A 19,395-nucleotide genomic window follows, 5' to 3' on the forward strand; every position below is an offset into this window, starting at 1 on the left:
AGTCTCCCTGGATCCTGAAATAAAATTGACCATGCAGAGGGAAGGAAGGCCTGCAACTAGCCCAGAAAACCAACGAGGAAACTGTGTGTGTATCCTGGCAGGGGACAGTCTAATCTGGAACTTTCAGAAATGCAAAGTGCTTTGAAGGCCAGAGTTCATTTATATTGTGGTTCTCAGACTTTAGTATGAAAACGGTCATCCTGAATGTTTTATAATACAGATTCCTAGGCCCAAAGGATTGTGATTCAGTGGTTTTGAGATAAAGCCCAAGTGTTTACATGCTGTAGAAGGAAACTAGCAATTCTGATCTCAGGTATCCATGGAGTAGACCTTTAGAAACAGTTTCTAGGGGCTTTAAGGCATCAGATGTGGAAAAGGGGCTTTAGAGGAACTGACTGTCCTCAGAGAAATCAATGATAAAATGCCACGAAGAGCTTTTGGTCAGCACAGGCCCAATGCCCCTATGAGGCTATGGCCCTTACTGGTTAGTAATACATTTATATTCTTCAACTAATAGGGAAAATGAGTTTGATGCCCCAGAACCAAGACCAACTTTGAAGCCCAGGGTCCTTTACAGATTATTAAATTCTTCCCCTTTAAAGGGTCATAACAAGAATACCTACCCCACAGAATTACATACAGTGAGAAATGGGATAATCTGAAAAAAGTATTAGAATAATGCCTAGATGTACAGGAGTTGAACAAATGTTAGCTGCTATAACCATTAATTACTACTATTTAGGACTATATGACTATACCCATGCTCAACCAAAAAACCACTGTAGCATTCTGTTTGTTTATGAAAGACTGAGGTCAGATACGGTCTCCACAAATTGGTTTTCTCCAGAGAGAAGTTATTATTAAGGGTATTCTTTTATTTTTTTTAACAAACTCAAGAGCAAAAAGAGCCACATCCTCAAATGGATCACCAATGCAATCAAAAGCAACATTTTAGATTTCCTTTTACCTTTAGTTCTGACATTATCCAAAAACAGATTTGCTCCAACAGTGACATCCAAATTTGTTCTGAGTAAAAAATGAAGCTATGGGGTTCTATGCAACTTTTCAGTTAACAATGATCTCTACATGCATCAGAACTGAGTTTGTGACTATTACCTGAACTCCCAATAATTTTCAACTACCTAAGAGAGCTGCCCCAAACAAATAACTTCATTTTCAGACAAAAGATCCAAGCAGGCCAGCAAGAAGGCTTGACAGCTGAACCCTGATGAACAAACATTTGGCCGAGTATTTCCTCATCAGCCAGGAACCCCTGATATTAGGGGATAAAACCCATCTCTCCACCCCCCTCACCAAGCCTGTTTGCTCAGAGTAAATAAGTACTGGTGAGACACTTCCTGAGAAGGAAGCATGGATGGTTTTGGATAGAAAGGAATGAAAGGAACAGAAGAAACTAATTTCTCCATGAAGAAAGGAAAGAGTCAGAGAAAGACAAATATCATAGGACTTCACTCATATGAGGACCTTAAGACACAGATGAACATAAGGGAAAGAAAGCAAAAATAACATAAAAACAGGGAGGGGGACAAAACATAAGAGACTCTTAAATATGGAGAACAAACAGAGGGTTACTGGAGGGGTTGTGGGAGGGAGGATGAGCTAAAAGTGTAAGGGACACTAAGGGGCACTACTCCTGAAATCATTGTTGCACTCTATGCTAACTAATTTGGATGAAAATTAAAAAAAAAACAAAAAAAAAACCCTGAAGATTTAAAACCAAATAAATAAGTAAATAAATAAGTAAATTAAATTAAATTAAAAAAGAAAGGAGAAAGAATATTACAGAACAGATTAAGATCAGAGAACAAGACCAATTAGTGCCTTTAAGCTAAATACCAGACCTCTCGAGCTGCTCTAATGAAGGGTACCACGTGCCTCTGGGGAGGAAGGATTAAATGTACAGAACAGAAATATATAGCCTGCTCTCTGATTCCATATCTTGCATTAGGTCAGTGTGAACATGGCTTTGCTCCCCGTGAGTCAGACCTGACATGGATCCTGGAGATCGGGGCTCAGGCCTGTCCCAGCCACCATCACCAGAGAACACATCCAAAACAACCCCAAATTCCTAATTCTTGAACTATTTCAGGTCATCCCATATTGGAGCCACTCAGGAACAGAAGAAGCTTTGTTTGGGTGGGGGAAGCTGCATGTTTTAATTCAAGAAATAAAAGTTCACAAGCAATCCAGAACAGGTGCCAGAAATTTGCTCTAAACCATCAGCCACACCTGCTGCAAAAGTTCAGGCTCCACAGAATCACTTTGGCCAGTGTCTCCTGAGATGCTCTTTCAGCTGAGGAATGGAAGGCAGCAGCTGCTGGCACTCGTGACAACGGAGGGGCAGCTTCAAGAGCTCAGGCATCCCATCTCGGACACTCACTCTGCCAGCGGTCTGTACCATCTCTATCACAGCTGCAAGCAAAGGAAAAAAGTTCAGAGCCCAGCTACTCTAGAAATCCAATACAAGATACCCCCCAGAAAAGAAACTCTGACTCCACATAAAAATATGCCAGGTATCCTAAAGCTAGTAAACTTGAGGTTAAACTCACTGCTGGGAATCAGATTCTAAATCTGAGCAATCTGTTTTTGAGGTAATTACATTCCTTCAGGACACACTGTAAGCAATCCGTATTATTACATCAAAAGCTTATATCAGAGTGCTTTACCCTTGGTTAGCCCTTGGTCAGTGGTAGCTGCCATCATTAACATCCCAGCATACTGTTCCACAGTACACACCCTGGGAAATGCTTCCTTCTATATATACACAGCCTTCCCCTGTTAATCAACCACTCCTCGCATGAGGCAGCCCCCAAGCCCCTACCCAGCTGATGGCAGAAGAGACAACTGTTAAGAGCTTTCATGTCTATGAACTCCAATAATTCTCAGTACAACCTTTAAGGCCCCTGTTGTTAGAACAAAACACCTTTCTGACTCTGACATAACAGCTTTCTAGATCTCTACCCTCTAACCCCACCAAGAAGGCTGCTCACAGCAAAGTGGCAATCCTACTGAACCCAAATAATCCAGTTTATTTTAATGGGTGAATCTTTATAGGGAACACAAAGTTGTACATGGGCTTTTGAGGCCAGGTTATTATCTAGGAAAACAACTAAAGCAAATATAAGAACAGGTGAGAAAATGAAACAAACATGAAAACTAAACAACACTGTTTACCTTGCGATTCTATGAAGTATTCTGTATTGAAAGAATTCCAATGTTTTTTGTTTTTGAGGCAAGGAGAATCAAAATCCTGGCTGATCACATGAAGATGTACATGGCTAGGTAAGAGGGGGGATAAAAAAAAGACCATTAAATCCATTAAAAACTATGGCTTAATCAAAATGACAACCAGTAAAAGTACAGGTATATAAAATATTGCTAGTGTTTCCATTTAATCCAATTCATTCACCCATTCACTGAAGAATATGTAATGCTTGTTAAAGGGCCAAGGATTATTCTAGCACTGGGAATTTATCAGTGAACAAAATGAGAAAGGCCTCTGCCCTTACAGAAATTATATTCTAATAATGAAGACAAATAAAAAATAAGTAAACACATAAACAAGGAAAATTCAAACCATTAACACTAAGAAAAAAATAAGCCAGGGAAATGGGACACAGAGTGCTCAGGGAGTAGAGGTTACCTCTTCATCTAGCCAAGAGTGTTCAGGGAAGGCCCCTCCCAGGCAGTGATTTGGTCTGAGAAAGCAATTAGGCAAGCAAAGATCTGGGGAAAGAGTGTTTCAGGGAGTGGGGAGGCCAAGTGCAGAGGCCCTGAGATGAGAAAGAACTTCGTGCAACTGAGGAACAGAAAGGTGATAAATACATCTGGAATGGCTGGAGCCAAGGAGGTAGGGGCCAGAACATAAAGAGTCTTATAGGTTGACAAGGGGTCTGCACTGTATTCTGCTTACATGGTCTCTGATTTGCACGTTTAAAAGATCACTCTGGCTGGTCTGCAGAGAAGGAACTATAAAGAGGATAACGATGGATACAGAGACAAGTTAGCAAGCTACTGCAGAAGTCGAAGCTAGAAATAAACACACCTTAGATTAGAGCTGCAGCATTAGGAATACATTTTGCACTCGAACCAGTAGGACTCCCTAATGTGGAAGGATTGGATATGGTTTGGGGGAGGTGCCACTTACAGAGATGGGAAAGCTTAAAAGAAAAGCAGGTTTGAGGAAGAAAATCAAGAGTTCTCTTTTGGACTTATTAAACCAAGTAAGATGCCTTTTTGTATAGCTTTGACTCTTAGAATCAGTAATATTCCTATCCCCGTAATAAATAATCAAAACCAACCAATACATGCAGGAATTCAAAATGGAATATAGGCAGTAACAAACCTAACAGTATTACAAATAAGGGAACCAGACTGAAGGGGGTCAGGAAAAAAATAACTTGCCAAGTGAACTTTGAACAACAGTAGTTTGGATACCGTAAAGATAAAAAAAAAAGCTGTATACAAATACTGTGCCCTAATGAGTAAATGTGTTTCTCACAGGGGTATGGGTTAGCAATTCTGTAACTATTTTATGTGTACCCTAAGATCGAACAGGTAAGCGAATTTATGATATCTAATGAGAGCCAGATTTTTCACTGTTGGACAAAGACATTACAACAAAAGAAAGGGGGAGACAAGAATGAACCTTGCAGAGTTGAACTAGAGCAAGAGGTATTAGTATAAATTTTTGCTTTTCCATACACATACACAAGTAGAGAAAGAAAGAAAGAAAGAAAGAAAGAAAGAAAGAAAGAAAGAAAGAAAGAAAGAAAGAAAGAAAGAAAGAGAATGTCTGTGTGGGTTAGGATTCATGCATGTATTTCCAGGCTCTATCTGCTTAGAGGACCTAGGAGCAAAGACACTCTGGAATCAACCACTTCTCTCAATATAGAAACTTAGTATGCACGTCTTGGTTTATAAATATCATTATCCAATAAAAGAACTAAATAAAATAAAAGGTTCCTTCCAGGGCTAGAACAGAAAAAAATATAAGATGAACCTGGAACATCTTGCTCCAGAAAATAAAGAAGTGCTCAAAAAATGTTAGGGCCATATCAAAATGATACAGGACCCAATGTAAAGGAGCTTCCAAGGACCAAAGCCAGAACAATTTGAGAAATAAAATGAATGACAAATTAAAACCTACAGAATAAAATAAACATCCTTGAGTCCTTACTGATAAATAACTGAATAGACATAATGGGGGAGAAAGGACAGCTCTTCCATACAGAAGAATTCTAATAAATAAATTAAAGAGAATGACGGAAACATAAAAGCACCATTAGGTAATGTGGGAAATCAAATAGCTCTGTCCTGGTTAAGGAGATTATAGGGAATGTATTACACTGCTTTCTGGCTCTGCTGAAAACAGCTGACCAGTATCTAGTTAACGTGTATTTAGGGTTGCGTGTGCTCATGAATTCCTTAGACCATGTTATCTATGGAATATCTTATCTTGTTCACCACCCTGATTTCCGGCATCTGCTCTTTTGCAGTCTGGGGAATACCTTGTTTTTTTGCACGCTTTCCTAGACATTCTTACTGGCACCTACGTGCCAATTTTCATATTGCACAGTGATTTCCCTATAATGTATGCCTAATAAATACGGGAGCTTGAGAGCAGCTTGGGGTGCCTTCCCTTAGCCTCCCTTTCACGTCTCTTGACTTTTGGAGTCTTAAGTAATCCTTTCTGCTGTCCTCAGCTTTGCTGGACAAAGCCAAAAGCCAAACCCACAACTGGTGACCCCGATGTGATAAGCTGAATCAGCAAGATAAACACCACAGTAATAACTGTTGCAGGCAGGACCTACCAATAAATGCTAAAACCACTGGGCAAAAGTTTGAGGACAAACAGGATAGCAGCACAGTTCCAAACTATTCAGGATATTCATCAATTACAAAGGGAAAACAGTAACTCAAGAGAGAACCCTGTCAGACATCACCATAACAAAGTGATCAAGGTTAATATCATGAGTAAAAAGCCATCTCAGCATTATGCACTCCTTGATATGATACACTTAAAGGGACCCAACACCATCTCTGGTATTTTGAAAGGAGGAGGGAAAAAAAAAAGAAAAAAAGTATAACCTCAACCTAAACATGAAAAAGTATCAGACAAGCCCAAAATGAGAGACATGCTATAAAACCAACCAGTATTCATCAAAAGTGTCAGGGTCATGAAAACCAGGAAAGGAGGAGGAAGTGTCACAGGTTAGGCGAAACTAAGGAAAGACAATAAATAAATAAATGCAACACAGGATCCTGGACTGCATCCTGGAGCAGAAAAACATAAAAAAAAAAAAGTGAAATTCAAGTAAGGTCTAGGGCTTAATTAGTGGTGATGTTATGGAAGATCTTTGTTCTGCTTCATACTTTATTTTTTATATTTTCTAAATTTTTTACAATAAAAAAATTTGTTACCTTTTCCTTTCCACAATGTTTATTCAAAATTATAGTGATCTTAAAAGGATATGTAAGCAGCAACTTTACTTACTGCTCATTTTGCTTCCCACCCACACCTGCCATAGCTTTTTTTAGCATTCTTACTTAGCGCAACAGCATTTGTTATAAGACGAAGGTATGGACACCATGATTACTATGTGAAAAGTGCTCTACAGTCAAGGGCTCTGTTAGCCACAGGCTGCACAGCACTGGAGAAACAGAATTATGATTATGGGTGACTTTTGTCCTAAATTTTTTAGTAAGGTTCTAACAATAAACCTTATTAAACATATACAGTTGATCCTTGAACTGACCCCCCACACTATCAAAAATCCAAAAGTGTAACATTTGGCTTCCCCAAAACTTAACTACTAATATCCTACTGTTGACCAGAAGCCTCACCAATAACATAAACAGTCCATTAACACATTATTTTGTATGTTGTATTATATACTGAAGTCTTACACTAAAGCAAGACAGAGAAAAGAAACTATTAAGAAACTCACAACAAAAAGAAATACTTTTATAGTCTTTTACTATACTAAAAAAAAATCTGCATATAGGTAGACCTGCACAATTCGAATCTGTGTTGTTCAAGGGTCAACCGCATTTTTAAAAACATTTTTTTAATGTTTATTTATTTTTGAGAGAGAGAGAGAGAGAGAGAGAGAGAGAGACAGAGTATAAGCGGGGGAGGAGCAGAGAGGGAGAGGGAGACACAGAACCTGAAGCAGGCTCCAGGCTCAGCACAGAGCCTGTCACGGGGCTCAAACTCACCAACCGCAAGATCATGACCTGAGCCAAAGTCGGACACTTAACCGACTGAGCCACCCAGGCACCTCAAGGGTCAACTGCATTTTTTTAAATGAGTACAACATACATCTACCCTTAGACCTAGCAACTTCACTTGTAGGTATTTACACAAGAGCAAAACATGAAGTATGTCCATGATATACAAGACAATATACATGAATCTCAAAATCACAATGCTGACTACAAAAGGTCAGACACATTATATGATTCCATTTATATGAAGTTCTAGAACAAGCAAAACTAACCTATGTGGAAAGAAATCAGAACAACACGAGGGTTGAGGAAAGGACTAACTGGAAAGGAGCACAAGGGAACTTTCTGGGATATGACAGAAATGTTCTGTATCTTAATCAGAGTGATAGTTACAGGACGTATATGTTTGTCAAAACTGACCAAACTATAAATCTGATGCAGTTTGTTGTATGTAAGCTAATTCTCAACTTTAAAGAAAGAGTACTGGGACGCCTGGGTGGCTCAGTTGGTTGAGTGTCTAACTCTTGGTTTTGACTCAGGCCATGATATTGTGGTTCATGTCCTGGCAGTGCAGAGCCTGCTTGGGCTGCTTAGGATTCTCTCTCTCTGTCTATCTCTCTCTACCCCTCCTTCGCTCATGTGCTCTCTCACCCTCTCTCAAAATAAATGAATAAACTTTAAAAAAAAAAAAAAAAAAAGGAAGAGTACTGATGGGGAAAAAAAATGGCACAAAAGTTTCATTTGGTTAAAGTCACCCATAATTTAAGTCATAATTATCTAAATAAAACGTGAAGAATGTTGTTAGGTAGTTAAAAAAAAAAAAAATAACCAAAACAAATTCTGACACACACTACCACAGACATGAACTTTGAAGACATTATTCTAAGTGAAATAAGCTAATCACAAAAAGAGTTTCTGTAGGATTCCACTTCCATGAGTCACCTAGAGCAGTCAAATTATTAGAAACAGAAAGCAGAATGGTAACTACCAGGGACTGTAGAGGGGAATGGGAGGTAGTTTGGGAAGATGCAAAAGGTCCTAGAAAAATGATGGTGATGACTGCATAACAATGTAAATATACTTAATGCCAATAAACTGTACACTTAAAAATGGTTAAAATCCTACTCCTGAAGCCATTATTACACTGTGCTAACTTGGATTTAAATAAAGTTTTTTAAAAAAATGGTTAAAGTGGTAAACTTTGTTACGTGAATTTTATCACGAAAAAACAAATGAACAAATACAAGATAAAAACTGTGAAATCCAATTAATCTGCTTATCTTGTTGCTTAGCTCAGAAGAACTGGAGGGGTGCCTGGGTGGCTCAGATTGGTTAAGTCCGACTTCAACTCAGATCACGATCTTTGAGTTCATGAGTTTGAGCTCCATGTTGGGCTCTGTGCTTACAGCTCAGAGCCTGGAGCCTACTTCAGATTCTGTATCTCCCTCTCTCTCTGCCCGTCCCTGCTCACACTCAGTCTCTCTCTCAAAAATAAATATTAAAAAAAAAAAAAAAAAAAAGGACAACAACAACAACAACAACTATGGAGATCTGCCTTGGTTGAGTTCTTTGAACAGGTTCTGCATTTTTCTCTCATTTTATTTTAAATCTTAGATCTACTGAGCTATCATGACAAAAGTCAGTGATGTTTGTCTCTTCCAGAGCAATGGTCCTTAATCACTAAGGAGTTATAGATGCTTCTGAAAAATCTAATAAAAGTCACAGGCAAATCAGGGAGAAGGGTGGAAGTTTCAGCCCACCTTCTTTGGAAACATCCCACCCTACTCCCCTTGGCCTTGAGACTATCAGCACACCCAAGCTGAATCCATCTGTCCACTTAGAACCAGAATACACTAGCACTACCCACAACACTTACCTCATGCTGGGAATGGCATGGTAACCCAATCGGAAGCGGAGTTTGCTGGACCCAGCGAAATCTGTAATCATCTTTTCCCCCACAGTGTGCATGTGTTTAAGGAGCTCAAGATGTTCCCTGGTCACAGCCTTCAGACTGGAAATGGAAGCCCATGGTAAGACCAGCCAGTGGTGACGAGCCTTGGGGTATTTATCCTTAATCACCACTACCTGCTCATCTTTGTAAACCTAGGATAGGGGCACGAGAGAAGGAAACAGATATCTACCACACATGTTCTGTGTGTCAGGTACTGTCATATTCACTAACTCACTTCATTCCCAGCACAATCTTATGCAAAAGGTGTCAGTATCCCAATTTTGTCAGATGACAGCAGAGACTCAGATGAGTGTCTTGCACAAAGTCACATCATTACTAAGTGGGAAGCCTAGGATTTCAAACCAGATCTAGTTGACTCCAGAGCCTGTGTTTTCAAGCACTACACTACAGAGAATACGCAGGAAATTCACAGTACAAAATAGTTCCTAAGGATTGGATGTAAAATCCCTGCAGGCATAAATTCAAAGGCACCCTTCTCCACTCTAACACAGCAGACCATGTGACACAATCATGTGTTCCAAGAAGCCCTATCAGATCTGGCCCCTTGTCACCGCAGAATGTAACTTAAGAACTCACAGACTCCTCCCAGGATGACACCTGACTATTAATCCCGGGGCAGCCCAGCAACTGCAGTCACAGTACATTACCTGACACTCCCGTGAAAAAAACCCCACAAAGGTTAACTCAACTTCCCTTAATAGCACCCAGAAGTTTAGGAGGAATAAGGAAGAGGAGATCTTCATTTGAAGAACTTAGCTTCCCTCCAAAGAATTCCAGTTGCTAACTTACTGACAATGGGAAAAGCCACTTGTTCTCACCAAGTAGACCAATAAAACAAAACTCATTCAGAAGGACTGATCTCCTTTGCTTTCATTTATCCTCACTCTGTGGAGTAGTCACTTAAAAGACATGTAATACATTTCAATGCCAAAATTTTATTCTGACCTGCATTTTGGGATCCTGCATAGAAATTTTTAAGCCTTGACTCCAGTGGCCCAATGATTCCTGAAACAAAAAAGGGCAATGTAAATTGCAAATGTCAGTAGCTGTATTTGGCATTAGTTAATATTGTATGTGTCAGCAAAGTGCAACCAAACTTAGTAATGATTCATTTTTTTTAACCCTCTCTCAAAGGGTTACTGAATTTATTTATTTAATGTTTATTTCTTTTTGAGACAGAGCACAAGTGGGGGAGGAGCAGAGAGAGAGGGAGACACAGAACCAAAACAGGCTCCAGGCTCTGAGCTGTCAGCACAGAGCCCGATGTGGGGCTTGAACCCACGAACTGTGAGATCATGACCTGAGCTGAAGTCAGACACTTAACTGACTGAGCCACTCAGGCATCCCAAGTAATAAAATTCATTTTTAAGATTTAAACTGTATCTGGGGCACCTAGATAGCTCAGTCGGTCAAGTGTCCGACTTCAGCTCAGGTCATAATCTCACGGTTCGTGAATTCAAGCCCCACATCGGGCTCTCTGCTATCAGCACAGAGCCCATTTTGGATCCTCTGTCCTCTCTCTGCCCCTCCCCTGCCCGCGCCTGCTCACTCTCACTCTCTCTCTCGAAAATAAACATTCAAGGGGCGCCTGGGTGGCGCAGTCGGTTAAGCGTCCGACTTCAGCCAGGTCACGATCTTGCGGTCTGTGAGTTCGAGCCCCGTGTCAGGCTCTGGGCTGATGGCTCAGAGCCTGGAGCCTGCTTCCGATTCTGTGTCTCCCTCTCTCTCTGCCCCTCCCCCGTTCATGCTCTGTCTCTCTCTGTCCCAAAAATAAATAAATGTTGAAAAAAAAAATTTTTTTTAAAAAAATAAAAAAAAAGAAAATATTCAAAAAAAAAAAAAAAGAACTCAACTATATCCCCTTTACTCAATCTTTTCCCTTTATAACCATAAACCATTTCCATTTTCTTCCTATACAGTAGTGAGAGCTGTGTGTCTAGATGAAAGCTGGAAATGCCAGAGTGTGAACTGCATCTTCTTTGCCCTCTCGCACTCCATCTACAGCTTAACTACATTTCCACTTTGACAACAGGATGCGAATCAGATGATCTATGAACAGCGTTCCAATGCTAACCCTCTGCAGATACACATATGACTGACCCAGTTTAGCAGTACACCGCCATTACCTCCCTACCTTCGGGTGGCTTACCTCAGGACTTCAAGAAAAATGTACATAAAGGGACATTCACCCAAGTGATTGGTGACACAAACAAGTGACTCTTTCATCATGGTTAATAACCCTTGTCATGGTTAATAACCCCTTACGAGTATTTGAGCTTTACAGTGTACAAAACAATCAAGCAGTCATTATATCTCATTTAATCTCCATGTCATCTATCAGGCACACCACCCTCACCTTTTTGGTAGACGCATCTTTCTCCTTCTTTGAGGGCACAGAGCATTGGCCAGGGTCACTCCCAGGTTCCAGTCCTGTATGGGAGTCAGCTTCCTGGGCAGCACCCCTTTCTATAGAATCATTGTTGCCTGACCTCTTTCTCTTCCTGTGTGTTTCCAGGCCAGGGCTCTCTGCCTCTTCCTCAAACTCTACAATATATGGATAAAGTTCATTCACCATGTGGAGAACCTGGCCAGGCTGCAGCTTCACCTCTTGGTCCTTCCCAATTTTGACTGAATCAATGCTGGTGGGATTGACCCCTACCTATAGAAAAATCAGAAAATAATTACAATGCTAGCAATAATACCATAGCCACTGCTATGCTAACCACTTACTGTGTGCCAGATACCATGCTTAATGTTCACTTCTATTACCCCATCACTTCCACACATGACAGAGAAGCTTTCACAGGTTGGTACAGACAGCATAAGAAAATCATCAAGTATAAAATGGAAATCCAAATTAGAAACACACATACCTGCTTTACCTTGACATATCCTTTGTTACACTCTGCTTTCAACTGTACTGAAAGAGATTGAAAAAAGTTCAATCTAAAGGCCACCAAGAAGCAAGCACATGCTCCTATTCTTCCTACAGGACAATGAAGCCTCATTCCAGGAGGCAACTTGACAGGGGTTTCCTCAAAGGCCCATGAGCAAAATCGCCTATTATGGAAGTGGCTGGGCTCCAAATCCTTCCGTAAAATTTCCAACAGCATACATACTCCTTTAGCTACTACTAACATTCCTATGAGGCAGGTTTACAGAATCCCCACAATCCCTATTCCAGAGTCCTTGGCCCACTCAGGATCACAGACTCTGCAGTCAGGGAAGGGACCCAGTTGTTTCATAAGCTCTTGGCTCATTGTTAAATCAGGCTTCCATTATTTAATAAAACTATCAGATGCCTTCAATAAAGAAAGGCAAAAGATACATTATTGGAAAACAGAAGTTCAGCTGGCCTTGGGTAGGCAGAGTGCAGAGAATATTCTAGAAAGAGGACTGCAGGAACAGAACAGTCTGAGCATATGTGGGAAGAAGTAACATCAAACACTTGTGAGTGAGACAAGGTGCAGAGACACCACAGCTGCTCTTCAGGGAGGACAGGCAGTAGACAGGCTAACATATACATTGCTCCAGTTGCTGTTGTGAGAAGGGGACAGAGAGTGAGAAGCAGTGTCTCCTTCTGTCTTGGACCCAGCCAGCTCAAGCATGGCTTTCCCCCCACCCCTCACTTAGATTTAACTCTTGCGGGAAAAACCAAAATCACTATTGCAGACTCCAAGCACTGAGAAACCCTGTTCTCAGGAACACACTGCAGGCGGAAGGCCTGGTTGCAGTGAGCAGATCAAGAGTTTACATGGAACGGGGCGCCTGGGTGGCGCAGTCGGTTAAGCGTCCGACTTCAGCCAGGTCACGATCTCGCTGTCTGTGAGTTCGAGCCCCGCGTCGGGCTCTGGGCTGATGGCTCAGAGCCTGGAGCCTGTTTCCGATTCTGTGTCTCCCTCTCTCTCTGCCCCTCCCCCGTTCATGCTCTGTCTCTCTCTGTCCCAAAAATAAATAAACGTTGAAAAAAAAAAAATTAAAAAAAAAAAAAAAAGAGTTTACATGGAACAAATAAGTACACGGTACAGCTTTTCCCTAAGGACCTTCATTTCATTAAATCCCAGGAAAGACATCTCAAGAGCTGGATGTCATAGTCTTATAAAGACGACACCCTCCGTGTGAGGCATTATATAAAGGAAGGAAGTATCCCATCACTTCTCAGACATGGTTTCAGGCTGGAGATCCCAGAATGCAACTGTCTCACTGCCCAATGAGGAATCTCCCCGGGCAAAGTAGGGTGCGGGATTCAGTTCCACCATACTAACAGGATGGAACCTGCCTGCTCCCAACAATGAATATTAACCGCTTCCAGAGGGTGGAATCAGGGGTGAATGGGGCCCTGATGTTGGCTAAGAGAGCTCAGTTCCTGAGTTTTGTTTATGGCAGACAAAAGGTTTCTATCAATAGCTTCCAGGAAATGTGCACCCTTGGTTATCATTATCCTAAGGAACAAAACACAGTACTGCACATTGCTATGACCAATTACCTTGCTGTCGAGAACATTTCTTGTCAATGATCTTGGTCTCTGGGCCACGCCCAACCACCACTGCCTCCAAATGTGGAAGTCTGATTCGCTGGTGCCGGCTATCCTGTCTCACCAGCCAGCACACCCGCATCATTACTCTGAGAAACAAAACAGAAGAGAATCACTGGAAAAATTAGCACACCCCAGCACCACCACACATGCCAGCTACCAGCTATTCATCTTGAGGCCAGTGACTTCACCTAGGTCTCAATTTTCTCACTTGTAAAACGTGATAATGACAGGACTCATGAGGCTGTCGTGAGAATTAAATAAGATAATGTATGTACTTACCTCTGTGCCTAAATCATGCGAAGCAATCAAATATTTATGTTTACTGATATACTCTATGTGCTGGCCATTAGGCTACATGGTGAGGATAAAAGAATAATTAAACATTGTCTCTATCCTTGAGAGGCCTGGAGTATAGTGGGGTAGATAGACTCATATGTCAATTATTACAATATGATGTGATAAGCATTATAAGGGAGTAACCAAATATGGCATTTGCCCAGGGAAAGAAACAACCACTCTTGTGGAGAGTATCAAAAATGGCTTAACAAGGAAGGGATATTTATGCTGAGTTTTCAAGGCATGAGAAGGAGTTTGCCTGGCAGAGAATTAAGGACATCAGAACAGAGGATGTTCTTCAGTCCAGAGGCATCTTTATGCGGATTAGAAGGTTTCCTTTCCTTGGGGTACCTGGGTGGCTCCGTCAGTTAAGCATCTGACTTTGGCCTGAGCCCTTGTGGGTTCGTAAGTTCGAGCCCTACATCTGGATCTCCACTATCAGCACACACACCCAGAGAGCCTGCTTTGGAGCCCCTCTGCCCTCTCTCTCTGCCCCCTCTCAAAAATAAATAAAACATTTAAAAAAACTTTTTTCCTTTCCTTAATCGTCATAACATACCAATATTAGAACAATACATTTTACTGCCATCTACCAGAAGATTGTCATAATAAATACACAAACCTACAACATCTAAAGAGTGAATGTGGCACCTTTGTGCTATACACAACCTGCACAATAGAGAAGGTGCCGGTTTTCTTTCGAAAACAACCTGTATGGCCATGGAGAGTATCAGTAGAAGGGAAAGAGCCAAGAAATTTGGGAGAGAGAAGAGGCCTGAACAAAGGCCTGAACAAAGACAATGGAGAGGAAGAAGATCCAGAAGAAACTGTGAAGGTAGACTTAACTACTGAGTGTATTTGGGGATGACAAAGGAGTAGAGGGAGACACAAACCAAGACTTTGAATTTGGAAATAGCCATTGACTAAAATGAGCAATACACAAGGAGACATAATTTGAAGTTAAATGGCAGACGAACAAGGGATGCTTTCAGACTGAAACACAATTAGATTACATTGTCTGTGAAAGATCCACAGGTCAAGGTAGGATATATGGGTAGAAAGCTCAGGGAAGGAATGGACTGACTGTATGTATTTGAGAGGCATCAACATGTCAGAGAAGGTGAGGCAAAGAGAGCATGAGATCACCCAGAGAGGTAGAGCAGGGAACTATGGATAGGGACAGGACTAGGATCTTTGGGATACCTCCCCCGACTCCAGAAGCTTATTGCTCAAGCCTCTAATACCCTCTCTTTGAGAAACGTGCCCTACAGGCAAGGCAGCACTTATCAGGCGCTCTGCACAAGCTTTGTGTCCAAAGGGAAGAGAAAAGAAACAAGATTTTTGAAAGTCAAAGTTTCATTACCATCTGCAAAGGATAATGCAAAGCAGGGCAAACAAATGATTGCTGAGGAGGTGCAAAGTCACAGAAATTGGATCAGTCAGGAAAGGTTTTGGAAACCACCCAAATGAAAAGGCCAAGAAGACTGATAAGGAAAATAAGTGAGAGGGTATAGTCCATTTTTAAAGGCACAAGCGACAAGGCATATTTCAGCAATAAGCCATGGGTGAGGGGTGGAAAGTAGACCCTGTTGGCTGACCCAGGGGAGCTGCTCCAGAGTCATCAAAAATGGCAAAGGTATTGAACACTATGCTGAAAAGTTTAGATCTGACAGTCAAGAAGAGACAACTGCCAGGTTAATGAGCTGCATGGCAAAGTGAAACGACAGCTGGGCGTGGGCAGGCTGGAGTGGAGAAGTTGAGACTCTGAGATTAGTCAGGAGGCAGTCAACATAATGTGGACAAGAGTGAGGTCCAAAAGTTCAGCAGGTCTTTGTGAAGGGGTGGATGCAAGGCATGAAGAGTCAGTTGTAAACCTAAAATCCTCAACCTGGAGCCTCAAGTGATGATGGTGCTATAGGCACGTTCCATTTTTAAATGCTATGTATTCAGAGGCACATCTGTTTGCACTTACTGGAAACTGATAAATGAGCAGGAAGTGGACTGAGAAATGAAGTATGTCTTCATCAGGCTTTGAGAAAGTAGTCACGTGGTGACTGACAACTCACAGTAATAACAAAAGAAATGTGAAGAGAGCACAGTTTGAGAGCAGGGACAGGAAGGAATCTGATGGGCAGCTGAGAGCATGGCTGGCTGTTGCAGGATAATAGAAACTACCCCTCCTGCCCTCCACACACACTCATTCTTGTCAAAGTTCTCAAGTTACGATGTTTCTATTTACAAATTCTTGAGAAGCTAAAGCAGTGACTCCACGATGCTTATGCAACTAACCTTGACCAAGTTTTTAGCCCATTTTAGTCTTCAGATCCATTTTCTAGGAATGAAGCATTTTAGAATATGGGGAATGCATAATGATAGGCGCTCCTGAATCTCAATATAGCCCATACATTGAAACTCCATAAAGTGCAAGCTCTAAAACAGCAGAAGTCCATTTTTTTGCTTACCAATATATCACCAGCACTTAATACTTGACATACAAGAACACAGTACATACTTGCAAGTAAATGACCAGACAATAATCCTATCCAGGTTCTCTGGCCTTCCTTCTCTTTCCTCTGCTCTGGCTCCTCTTAAGCCATCCTTTGCTCCTCTCCTTGGGCAATCCCATCCTCACATCTATGTGGATAAATCCTAATTCTCTATTTTCCAACTCCCTACTTTTCATTCCAGAGTTGTCGGGATTAGTCAGGAAAAAAAAATCTAGTTATATCTTAAGGAACCAAGTGATCTGATAGGCCATGCAAGCCCAGCAATCTGAGAATGTAGAACAGTGATGTCCAGTAGAATTTTTTACAATGATGGAAGGGTTGTACACCTATGTTGTCCAATAATGTAGCCACCATGTGACAATCAAGCATCCAAAATGTAGCTAGTGTGACAGAAAACCTAAATTTCTTAGATTTTTTTTTAACTTACATTTAAATAGCTACATGTGGCTGAGGGCTATCATGATATCCAACCCAACTTGCCCAACCCTGATCAGTCCCAAATTCCTCAAGCCTGAGGTTAAGACCCTCGTACTCTAACCCCACAAAGGTCACTTATGTCACCTCCTACTTCCTTTCATAGAACTAGCCCCACCTTTCCTTTCCCCCAGACTCACATACATTCATTCTTACACACAAATACATCCCTCAGGTATGATATACTGAATCATGTCTCCCAAATAAGTCATTCTCAATATGATCTCCAGGCATTCGATCATACTCTTTCCTCCCCTCCAGAATCCCAAATCCTTCTCAACTTCCAAGCCCCACCTCCCCCCAGAGGTCTTCTCTGAATTATCTTCTCTTCCCTACCCCTACATCTTGCTATTGGGTGTGGTTAATTTACCTTCACAGTTCTCTGAAAATTAAATGTGGATGTAATTCCACTCTCCAAATGAGATTATAATCTCCTTGTAAACAGACTGCATCACTGCCCATCCATACAAAAACTCAGAGGAAGGGTCTCTTAAAGATCACTGCCCTGGGCTAGGCCTGGCCTTATACTTCTGGATCCCCTGCAGTTCAGCATGCCTTTATCAAGTGCATACTAAGTGCTAGGCACTTGTTAAATGTCTTGCTTATATCATCTCATTTAATTTTCACAACTCTCATCCTAAGAAAGAAAAATTTAAGGCTTAAGAAAAAATAGGCAACATGTACAAGCCACATAGCTAATACGTGCCAGAGTTAGGATTTGAATCAATTCTAAAGAATGGATTCTTGGGGTGCCTGGGTGGTGGCTCAGTCGGTTAAGCATCTGACTCTTGCTTTCAGCTCAGGTCATGATCTCACGGTTCTTGAGTTCACGAATTCTGTGCTGAACTTGAATTCGGGCTCTGTGCTGGACCCTGCTTGGGATTCTCTCTCTCTCTCTCTCTCTCTCTCTCTCTCTCTCTCTCTCTCTCTCTCCTCCCCTTCCTCTGCTCCTGCTCTTGTGCACTCTCTCTCTCAAAATAAATAAATAGACTTAAAAAGGGGGGAGGGGCAGAGGCGCCTGGGTGGCTCAGTTAAATGTCTGACTTCAGCTCAGGTCATGATCTCATAGTTCACTTCAGGCTCTGTGCTGACAGCTCAGCTCCTGGAGCCTGCTTCGGGTTCTGTGTCTCCCTCTCTCTCTGCCCCTCCCTCGCTCACACTATGTCTCTCTCTCTCTCTCTCTCAAAAACAAATAAACATTTAAAAAATTTTTTTAAAAAGAATGGTTTCTTAATCACTACACCATATACCTTTTGTCTTCACTCTTTTGATCAATCAAAATTACTGCATGCCTACTATGTGCCTTGTGGTATTCTAGTACTGTGAATAAAGAAATAATGTATCTCACTCATATGATGCAGGTATATCATTCCTGTCTTCAAAAGGCTCAGAGTCTTGTGAGGGAGAGAAACACAAAAACACTTACAACAATTGTATTAAGTATAATGATTGGTCTGTGCAGAGTATTATGGGAGCAAAAGGCTGGAATACCCAACACAGACTTGGAGAAAGGAGATGTCAAGGAAGATTTCCTATAGAAGGCAGACCTAAAATGAGTCCTATATATAAACTAAGTTAACTGGTGAAAAGGTCATTCTAATTAGGGGAGAAGGAAGTGGATAGAGAAAGGAGAAGATTCAAGTTAAAGGGAACAGCAAGGGTAATGCATTAATAAACAGCATTGTGCACATGAAAAGGAGTTCAGTGTTGCTGCAATCTAAAGCATGAAGCAGAAAAGAGGCTAGAGACACAGGCAGGTCCAGAATAAGCAGAGCCCTGGGTGACTGGTGAGTTCAAACTTTAGAACTTCCACTGGATTTTGCAATTCAGTAAACAATAAATATTTGCTAAATGAATGAGAAAAAAGATCAGATGAATGAACAGACAGATCTTTAAAGATTATGAAGCAGGGCTTTGTCACAGATTTGTTTTCAAGGACTGGAGTTGGGGAAATCAGTCAGAAGGCCATCATATTTCAGGTAAAAGATAATGGTACCTAAAGTAGTACAATACTAGGGATGAAGAAGAGAGCACAGATTTGAGAAATACTTAGGGAATAAAATCCTCAGGACTTAGGGATGGATGTGATAAGAGCAAGTTCAGGGAAGACACTGAGTTCAGTTTCAGGCCTGTGAATTTGAACCGTCTGTGGAACTGGTAGACAGAGCTGTCCAGCAGTGCAGTGAGAAGTGAGCAGTGTGATAAGAAGTGAGAGGGAAAGTTAGAAAAGAGGTTTAAACTGACAACTTTGATTTGGGAGCATGTAGAAGGCAGTTAAAACCAACCTAGTTGATGTGCTCACTCACACAGTGTGTACA

General features: G+C 41.3%; 1 protein-coding gene across 6 annotated transcripts in view; it reads right to left on the reverse strand.

Annotated features, from left to right (window-relative positions):
• Positions 1 to 19,395, reverse strand: part of APTX (aprataxin) — a 262,688-nt gene that overhangs the window by 215,568 nt on the left and 27,725 nt on the right. For all 6 annotated transcript variants that reach the window (XM_045043469.1, XM_045043468.1, XM_045043467.1 and 3 more), the window contains exons 2-8: positions 13,710 to 13,846; positions 12,097 to 12,143; positions 11,580 to 11,882; positions 10,169 to 10,228; positions 9,128 to 9,354; positions 3,196 to 3,299; positions 2,251 to 2,433 (exon numbers count right to left, since the gene is read on the reverse strand). In XM_045043469.1, the coding sequence (XP_044899404.1) occupies positions 2,279 to 2,433; positions 3,196 to 3,299; positions 9,128 to 9,354; positions 10,169 to 10,228; positions 11,580 to 11,882; positions 12,097 to 12,143; positions 13,710 to 13,842 (1,029 nt within the window). In that variant the 5' untranslated portion in view covers positions 13,843 to 13,846 and the 3' untranslated portion in view covers positions 2,251 to 2,278. The remainder of the gene's footprint in view (positions 1 to 2,250; positions 2,434 to 3,195; positions 3,300 to 9,127; positions 9,355 to 10,168; positions 10,229 to 11,579; positions 11,883 to 12,096; positions 12,144 to 13,709; positions 13,847 to 19,395) is intronic.

The sequence above is a fragment of the Felis catus genome, chromosome D4 (assembly GCF_018350175.1).
Source record: "Felis catus isolate Fca126 chromosome D4, F.catus_Fca126_mat1.0, whole genome shotgun sequence".
NCBI lineage: Eukaryota > Metazoa > Chordata > Mammalia > Carnivora > Felidae > Felis > Felis catus.